Source organism: Cebus imitator, unplaced genomic scaffold, assembly GCF_001604975.1.
Source record: "Cebus imitator isolate Cc_AM_T3 unplaced genomic scaffold, Cebus_imitator-1.0 Scaffold538, whole genome shotgun sequence".
Classification (NCBI taxonomy): Eukaryota; Metazoa; Chordata; class Mammalia; order Primates; family Cebidae; genus Cebus; species Cebus imitator.
In genome coordinates, this window is record NW_016107853.1 from 1340195 (window position 1) to 1350220 (window position 10026).

General features: G+C 43.6%; 1 protein-coding gene across 2 annotated transcripts in view; it reads right to left on the reverse strand.

Moving 5' to 3' along the window:
• Positions 1-1300: 1300 nt before the first annotated feature.
• Positions 1301-10026, reverse strand: part of GID4 (GID complex subunit 4 homolog) — a 33278-nt gene continuing 24552 nt past the window's right edge. The window contains exon 6 of one of the 2 annotated variants that reach the window (XM_017514836.2): positions 1301-1757. In XM_017514836.2, the coding sequence (XP_017370325.1) occupies positions 1706-1757 (52 nt within the window). In that variant the 3' untranslated portion in view covers positions 1301-1705. Of the gene's footprint in view, positions 1758-4740; positions 7943-10026 lie in introns of those variants that run through there. The other variant, XM_017514835.2, reaches the window with a different exon arrangement.

The following is a 10026-nucleotide window of genomic DNA, read 5'->3' on the forward strand; positions in this document are numbered from 1 at the left end:
CAGCATCTTGTTTTCCATGTCTTGATTCCCCTGCTCAGCATAATGTTCCAGATTCATCTATGTTGTGTCTATCACTATAGTACATTTATTTTTATTGTCGAGAGGTGTTTCATTATATAGCTGTACTACAATTTATAATAAATGGTTACTTAGACATTCATTAACATTTGGCAATGATTCCTTGAATATGACACCAAATGCACAGGCAACAAAAGAAAAAAATACATAAAATTGGATTATATCGAAACAAAAAACTTTTGTGCATCATTAAGGCACTATCAAGAGAGGGAGGGGGCTGGGTGCAGTGGCTTATGCCTGTAATCCCAGCACTTTGGGAGGCCGAGGTGGGTGGTTCACCTAAGGTCAAGAGACGGAGACCATCCTGGCCAACATGGTGAAACCCTGTCTTAACTAAAACTACAAAAATTAGCTGGGTGTGGTGGCGCATGCCTGTAATCCCAGCTACTGGGGAGGCTGAGGAAAGAGAATTGGTTAAATTCAAGAGGCAGAGGTTGCAGTGAGCCGAGATTGTGCTATTGCACTCCAGCCTGGGCGACAGAGCAAGACTCTGTCTCAAAAAAAAAAAAAATTATATGATCTAGCAATTTCACTCTTAGTTACATACCCACAACACTTGAAAGCAGGGATTCAAACAGATACTTATATACCAGTGTTCATAACAGCATGATGCATAATAGTCAAAAGGTAGAAACAGCCCAAATATTCATCAGCAGATGAATGGATAAAATGTGTTATATACATACAATGGAATATCGCTCCGCCATAAAATAGAAGGAAATTTTGACACATTCTACAAGTGGAAAAAAAAACCAGTCAGAAAAAGATAAATACTGTGTGCTTTCATTTCTATAAATGGGGAAATGAAATCATGGGGACAGAAAATAGAATGGTAGTTGTCAGGGCTGGGGGAGCAATGGGGAGATAGTGCTTACAGAGTCCAGAATTTGTCTGGGATGATGGAAAAATTCTGGAAACAGCGGTGACAGGAACACAATGTGAATGTACTTAATACCACTGAACCATACACTTAAGAGTGGTTAAAGTGGTCAATTTTATGTAATTAAAGTTTTACCACAATAAACAAAGCCTCATTACATATAATTTGCAGAAAACCCCTCCCCGGCAAAACACACACACACACACACACACACACACACACACACACACACCCCATTTCTAGACCACTTCCCCTGATAGCTACTTCCTATTTATTTTCTTTCCTTATGCAGCAGAACTCTGCAAGCTACTCACATCAACCTAAAATAAGCAAGAGAGAGACTGACACTCCAAAACAAAGAGTTTATTCGAGAATAGCAAGGGATTGCAATCTGGGGTATATGGTTGGGGAAAGGGGAATTAATCTTTTAGAGGTAAAAAGGAGAAGTCCGTATAAGCTGTTTTGAAACAGAGAACACTGATCACAGGGGCTTCTCACGGGCTCCAGTTCCCAGCTCCCTGGCAGTGTGGCAACTGTGTGAATGGCCAGAAGCCACACTGAGTACACCAACACCACAAGCCTGAAGGCCCTTCTGTCGTCTCAGGGCGGGAGGCTCACTTGGTTACGTTCAAAGCTTTCTGTGCATTGGAGTCACCAGGACAGGTTTAAAAACATCGACAGGTTGTGAGGACTGGTCTGGGTGCTGCCTGACATTAAATCATCTCCCATATGCAGTGCGGCCGGGTTTCAGAAGCACTGCTTCAGGTCAAGCCAGTGAGAAGGCATGGAGATGGAGGGGCTGTAGAGCAATTATGGAGAAGAAAGAACCATGACTAATGCATTGAAAAATGAAGCAAGCTGAAAAATCAGAAGGAAAAAAAATGGCAAAAATAAACTTGAATCCAGCATATGTTTCTCTACAAATGAAAAGCCTTACATGTTTTCCCTGCTATGTACAAATAGGGAGTTTCAATCTTTCCATGTTTTGGGGAAAAAATCTGGAGGGAAAAGCTGTTCAAATGCAATCCAATTTTCAGATTTTCAGGACTTTTTTCTTTTTTATGTATATCAAAGCCAACTGCCTATATCATTACCAAGCCATTTTAATGCTTCCCTTCCCAGGTGCAGTTCAGATGAGTGGAGACAGCAATTTTTTTTTTTTTTTTTTTGAGACAGAGTCTTGCTCTGTCCCTCAGGCTGGAGTGCAGTGCTGCAGTCTTGGCTCACTGCAACCTCCACCTCCCAGGTTCAAGTGATTCTCCTGCCTCAGCCTCCCGAGTAGCTGGGACTACAGGCGTGTGCCACCACACCTGGCTAACTTTTTATATTTTTAGTAGAGATGGGTTTTTGCCATGTTAGCCAGGATGGTCTCGATCTCCTGACCTCGTGATTCCCCCACCTCAGCCTCCCAAAGTGCTGGGATTCAGGTGTGAGCCACTGTGCCTGGCCAGAGACAGCATTCTTATTTATAATTTTCCTTTTGTACTATTTTGCAATCGGTTTTACACTTAAATCTGCACAATTTCTACTGTTCCTGCAGATAGCCTAAAAACAAGCAAACTAAAGGTTATAAATCAGCAATCTAAGAATTGAGATATGAAAGAGATTTTTGCTATAGCTGCTGCAGACATGTTTTATTTCTGCATCACCCTCGATACCAACAGTGCATTTGCATGCGGCAAGGTTCAGCACATACTATTTATTTATTTATATTTTTTGAGACGGAATCTCATTCTGCCACCCAGTCTGGAGTGCAGTGGCGAGATCTCAGCTCACTCCAAACTCTGCCCCTCGGGTTCAAGTGATTCTCCTGCCTCAGTTTCCTGAGTAGCTGGGATTACAGGTGTGGGCCACCATGTCTGGCTAGTTTTTATATTTTTAGTAGAGACAGAGTTTCACCAGGTTGGCCAGGCTTGTCTCGAACTCCTGACCTCAAGTGATCCTCCCACCTTGGCCGCCCAAAATGCTTGGATTACAGGCATGAGCCACTGAGCCCAGTAGATATTTTATAACATTATTACTAAGCAAGAATAACATTTTACATGTTATTCAATTTACAATTATTCTTATTCAATTCACAATGTGCTTTCAGGAGCATCTTCTTGAATCCTCAACAATTCTTTAGTCCAGATAGAGGCTTTCCATTTTCTGGGTGAGAGAAGTTGGGCTCAGGGAGGTTAGCTGACGCATGAGGGCAGACTAGGACCTAAGATCAATAGGTGGAACCCAGGCCTCCCATGACTTTTCCATTCATAGATGGAAAACAAAACCACCAATAAATGATGTCTTGGCTCTGTGTGGTGGCTCACGCCTATAATCTCAGCACTTTGGGAAGCTGAGGTGGATGGATTGCTTGAGCCCAGGAGGTTGAAACCAATGTGGGCAACATAGGGAGACCCCATCTTTAGAGAAATTTAAAAAAAATTATTTCTGCATCACTCTCAATACCAAAAACAGTGCATTCGTATGCAGCAAGGCTCAGGAGATATTTTTATTTACAATTAAATATATATTGGGCGTGGTTGCATGCCTGTGGTGCCAACTACTTGGGAGGCTGATGCAAGATTGCCTGAGCTTGGGAGGCTGCAGTGAACTGCGGTAGTACCACTGCACTGCTAACAGAGACCTTTTCTTGAAAGAGAAAAAGAAACAGTGTCTTAAATCCTGAGTCCAGCATTGTGAACAGTCTATTCTTTTCTTGACAACACATCTCATGGGAGAAAAAACTTATTATTGTTTAGACAGTATGAGATCAGAAAATACACACAACAGGGAGCTTTGCCCTACCACTGATGTAAATTCCCTTAGCATTTCAACTTGCTTAAAATGTAGACCTACATTTCCTCAAAACCTCAGTGATGTTTCCAGCCATGTTCCTTCATGCCTCTATAGCAGAATGGTTTGTCAGAATGAACTGTAACAGGGCCGGGCACGGTGGCTCACACCTGTTAATCCCAGCACTTTGGGAGGCCGAGGTGGGCAGACCACGTCAGGAGATCAAGACCATCCTGGCCAACATGGTGAAACCCCATCTCTACTAAAAATACAAAAATAAGCTGGTGTGGTGGTGAATACCTATAGTCCCAGCTATTCGGGAGGCTGAGGCAGGAGAATTGCTTGAGCCCAGGAGGCGGAGGTTGCAGTGAGCCAAGATCGTGCCACTGCACTCCAGCCTGGTGACAGAACGAGACTCTATCTCAAAAAAAAAAAAAAAAAAAAAAAAAAAAAAAAAAAAAAAAAAAAAAAAAAAAAAAAAAAAAAAAAAAAAAAAAAAAAAAAAAAAAAAAAAAAAAAAAATAGAAGGAACTGTAATGGTTGACTTAGGGATCTTGTTGTTTGGGGGCCCAAGTGCCTGTGCTTTGGGACCTAGGCATCTCCTCTGAGGACCACAGTCACAGTGTCGAGAGCAGACCAACCACATTGCCTGTCCCCACACCAGACCACAAAGCAGGCTTTGGACAGATACTTCTGCCTGCATATTTTCTCTGTGCTAAACAGAAATATAAACCCTTCACATATGCAGAAAAACAAATATGCTTCCACATTTCTGAAGAAATACAGAAATTAACAAATGGAGCTCAAATAGAAGTGTTGAGTAGCTGAAAACATTCAGAATGAAAAGGAAGGAGCAACCAGACCACTGCAACAGTTACTCAGAGCGGGCTTTGGCTTGCCCGGGCCCACGGAGGTCTCTGGCTGGCCCTGGAGAGCTCCACAGCCACAGGCCCAGAGAGGACTGGTTTCCTCTAATGGAGATGCTTTGGTTTAGAAATAGGACAAACTCACTGCTTAAATACCTTTATTATTTTTTAAAAATTATTTGGACATTGATAGCTCTGCAAAATACTTCTCCCATCCCAAACCCTCAAACTCTTTCCACATGTCCTCCATAAAGAAACAAAATAGTTATACTTTGCACCCATTCAAGTCTAATTTTTAAAAACATTTAAGATTCAAAATCAAATATTTTTTCCCCCACAACTTGTTAGTAATTTTAAACCACAATGCAACATACTTAATGGCATTTCTTTTTAAAAATTAGCTTATCAGAGTATTTTATGAGAAAAAAAATCAATTCAAGGCCTTAGTGAGAATATTATATTCTCTGTTTCTGAAAGCAAAAGACATTGAAAACCCCTTTGCTCCTCTGAGTTTGTGATTTCAACATAACCAGTAAAACCAGCACACAGATGGATTTCCTACTTAACATCAGGCATTGCTTCGTTACTTTGGGACCACAGCTGAAATGCCATCTGAACTTGAAAGGGTGGGTGGGTGGAAGTCCAGCAAAGAAGAGGGTCGAGTCTGGGGACAGCAGAATGGAAGCTTTCTGAGCAGTGGAGTAAGAACAGCCAAACCCCTAGGATCCCACCTCGTGGCAGGCGTGTTTAGGGTGGAAGACAGTAGAATATCTGCAATCTGCACTAATTTCTTAAAGATGGATACAAGTGTCAACCAAAAATATTGCACATAGTTTCAGAGGCATGTAAACCACTGAGAAGGTTCAGGAAAGCATAACTACAGATGAAGAGAAATCCCCAAAGTTCCTTCAGGAATACAGAGAAAGAAGTTGATATTGATCATTCAGGATTACTAAGAGGTGGAGGAAAAATCCTTAATCCCTTCCCTATCCTCAGCGGGCAGAGCTAACCAATCTCATAGATGTCTCTGAAGGATCTAGTAAAGGTATCACTTCTTCATTTTTCCCAGTGCAATGGGTGCACTTCATTACCTGGGTAAAAAAGGGAAAGAAGGAAAAAATCCTGCAATAGGACCTGCCTTGTTTGTCTAGAACACAGAAGTGTTTGCAAATAGCCCTTCCTGCCCACTCAAACCACTACTTGGAGCCACAGCATAAGCCCTGGATGAGCTCCAGGGATGACTTCTGGACTCAGTGCTCCAAGGGGGCGCCTATATCCCTCACAGGCCTGGAAAAATGCAGAAGGTATGGACTCACATGCCATGAGGGGAGGGCTGAAGAGAGCGAACGGCACGTAAGGCAGAAGGACGACAGGACAGCCCCATGGCCTCCTTCACTCGTCCATCAGCTCAGTCAAGGCCACAGTAAGCATCTCCTCGTGTGAGCAGCTGGGCTTGACCAGAGGCAGCCCTTCTGATACCTTGTTGAGTTTTAAGATAGAGGAGACTGTTCCAACTCATCTCTGGGAATGAATTATTTCTCCCTTTAAGTCATCAGGCCAACTTTTTAGGGTTCCAAAGCCCTGACCTTACTGAATGGGTGGGTTGCCCCTCTGTACACAGTCCTGGGATTACAGATTTTAGATATCACAAGTGCCCACTGGCTACTTTCCCAAATTCCTCTCCCTTAAGGCTTCCCCTAACATTCAATCTCAGTAACATACAGTACATATGTCAATAAAATGAAAGTCACTTCTTAAGAATAAAGTTTCCCACTGCTCGTCTCACTGAAGGGCTTCATGTTCTCTGACGCCGCCCGCCTGTGGATATGCAGCCTCCAGGTTGCTTTGCTCCTGGGGGTTATCATGCAATCTTGTTTTTAAAGCTTTTCCTCTTGTATTCAGAGTAAGTCTTGTAAACCACCAGAAAATGCCAACTCCCCAAAGCCCTGCCCGTGTTTGTGGGCTATAACTGATGCCAACCTATTAAGCTTTTTCAACATTTTAAAAAACAAAACACCACAAACACACACACACACACACACACACACACGCACGCACACACACACACACTTTGGCACGTGAGCCTCGAGTTATTTGAGCGTGTTCATGTTTCCCACCCCTTCCCCTGTCCCAACATTTCAGAGTCACTGTTTTCGGAGAACGACGGCCCCTTCTGCCTCATGGAAGGTCGCCGCCAAGCACTGCTGTTTTGAGTAGCAAAAGGAGGAGGCACGAATGCTAAACTGGCCCCAAAAACAGTTCTTGTGTTGAGCACTATAATTTATGCAATGCTGCAAAACTTTTGTACCAGGATGACTAGTTTCAAAACTGCTGGTTGATTAAATATACATATACATATAGATATCGATATAAAAATTACTAAGTCAACATTTGTTGTTTTCAATGTGAAAACGATAAAATGTAATTCTGAATAATTGTGCATTCGCCATAGGGTCCTCGTTAAAGGGACCATAAAAATAATTTTGTAATAAAAAACTCTTATTTTTAAGTTTAGTATTGCCCTCAAGTTCAAAAGTTTGGAGCAAATGTACTGAGTAAGCAGGACTGAAATCTGTACCTGCCAGGGATCTGGAAGCCTTAAATGTAGTGATCCCTGATGGCAGGCCCAGGGAACCTGACAGCCACTCACTAGCTCTGTGCTGTTAACAGCACAGGGCTCAGCAGTGCGCGCTGACCTGTGACACAATCAGCACTGAAGACTGAGGCGGCCCAGCGGGGACCGGTACCTCCACTTCTCGAGTCGTATCGGTGGCCGATGCTGCTGCAGCTGCAGCTGGCCAACTCCCTGCACAGAGCTCTCGGGGGCACAGAGGTGCTGGGGCTCTGCCTTCTCTTGAGCTACCAGACAAAGCAACGGGTGGGGGGGGATGGAGGGCCTGGGGACCACTGAGCACCAAGGCTGAGGGTGATCCAGCAGCAGACCTACTCGGCTGGAGGCAGGACAGAGGAAGGAATGGGCATTTCAGTGATGTAGAAGTTAGCTGTGCAGGAAGGAAAAGTGCGTTTAAGGGAGCGTAAAAACAGGTGAAGACCAAACTGCCACTGAGGGGAGGAAGAACGAAGACTGCTCCCTCCACCTGCCCCACGGGCCAGCCATGCTCCTTGGATTCTGTGGGTTAACATTCATGCTTTGTGATGCGAGTCTGCTCGTGAAGAAACAGGAACACACTTCTCCTGGTTCTGGCAGGTACACAATTTTCTCGGCAAAGTTCTTTTTTGCCAAGTTCAGTTTTATTTGGTTGCTGTTCTGAACCGTTGTCACCGGAATTCATAGATGGGTGCACTGTGTTCAGGAACATGGGTTAGATTGAGGGACTGATACCTGCAAGGGGGAGGAGACAGAAGTGGGAGGTAGTCATCTAATGCACCCTGAGCCAAGGACATTAGCAACCCCCACAGAACTAGAGCACCTGACAAGTCACATACTTGGACTGAAATGCACATTTCATTTTCCATTTCTCAACTGAACCTAGTCTGATTTCTTTCTTTATTTGGTTAATCCTCCTGAACCATGCACAAGATGAGGTTTTTTTTTTTTTTTTCATTCTGCTCTAATCATGAAGTAACTATGGTATATCTTATATAAAGGAGAACCCAATAAGCTCTAGGAGAAGATGTAGACCCACACCCCAGCCCTAACCGCACTGGCTGCTCTGCCCCCTCCTAATGTAGCATGTCATGCCAGGCTACAATATCCTAGGGACTTTATGGCTAGGACAGGCATATCCCAATTCTCATGGTATCTAAAGAGAGCTTAGAAAATTTAATTTCACTACTGCCTTCAACTGTATTTTATCTTTCATTTAAATTTTCTCACTTTCCTAGGTACGGTATTAAGCTTGGAAAATACTAGTGAGATCTAAGGTGTTTGCCTCCCCTGTTGGCAGGTGCTCCAGGGAGTCATGCAGAGGGAGGAGAAACAGAGGCAGACAGTCCACACGCTGGGACGACAACCCCAGGCACATTTAGAGTCAATGCCTGGCATGGAGTGTGAAACAACACAGGAAAAAGCAGTTTATTTCTTACCAAAAACGAATTATCAGGGAAGAAATATGCATTAGCCATCAAGAATATGCAAATTAAAGCAACAATGAAATACTGCTGCACAACCACTAGGGTAGCTATAATTATAGAGACATGATAACAAGTGCCGGGGAGGATGTGGAGAAACTGGAACCCTCGCACACTGCTGGTAGGAATGCAAAATAGTGCAGCTGCTGTGGGAGACGGTTTGGCAGTTCCTCATAAAGTTAAATATAGCATTACCGTATGACCTAGCAATTTCACTTCTAGGTATATGTCCATAGTAATTGAAAGCAGGAACTCAGATATACCCATGCCTATAGCAGCATTATTCACAATAGCTAAAAAATGGAGGCAATCTACATGTCCATTAAATAATGAATGGATAAATAAAATATTGTATATAGCTACAATGGAAAATTAATCAGCAATAAAAAAGAAGTTCTGATACTTGCTACAACACGGATGAACCTTCAAAGGATTATGCTAAGTGAAAAAAGCCAGAGGCAAGGGCCGCATTTTGTAGGATTCCATTTGTATAAAATATCCAGAAGAGGCAAAGCTATACACACAAAAGAGAAAGACTAGTGGATGCCCAGGGCTCAGAGGGGATGAGGAGTTGGGGATAATGGCTAAGGGGTATGGAGTTTCCTCTTGTGGTGATGAAAATGTTCTAAAATTGAGAGTTACACAACTCTATTAACATACTAAAGACCACTGACTTGTACACTTAAATTTTTTTTTTTTTTTGAGACAGTCTCGCTCTGTCACCTAGGCTGGAGTGCAGTGGCATGATCCCAGCTCACTGCAACCTCTGCCTCCAGGTTCAAGCGATTCTCCTGCCTCAGCCTCTCGAGTAGCTGGGACTACAGGCATGCACCACCATGCCCAGCTAATTTTTGCACTTTTGGTAGAGATGGGGTTTCACCATGTTGGACAAGCTGGTCTCAAAAGCCTAACCTCAAGTGATCCACCTGCCTTGGCCTCCCAAAGTGCTGGAATTACAGGTGTTAGTCACCATGCCTAGAAGACTTGTACACTTTAAATGAGTGATGTATAGTATTCAAATAATATCTCGGTAAAGCCATTATTTTATTTTTTTGAGATGGAGTCTCCCTCTGTTGCCATGCTGGAGTGCAGTGGCGTGATCTCGGCTCACTGCAACCTCCGCCTCCCAGGCTAACACAATTCTCCTGCCTCAGCCTCCCAAGTAGCTGGGACTACAGGTGTTTGCCACCACGCCCAGCTAATTTTTGTGTTTTCAGTAGAGACAGGGTTTCACCATGTTGGCCAGGATGGTCTTGATCTCTTGACCTCATGATCCGCCCACCTTGGCTTCCCAAAGTGCTGGGATTACAGGCATGAGCCACTGTGCCCGGCCAT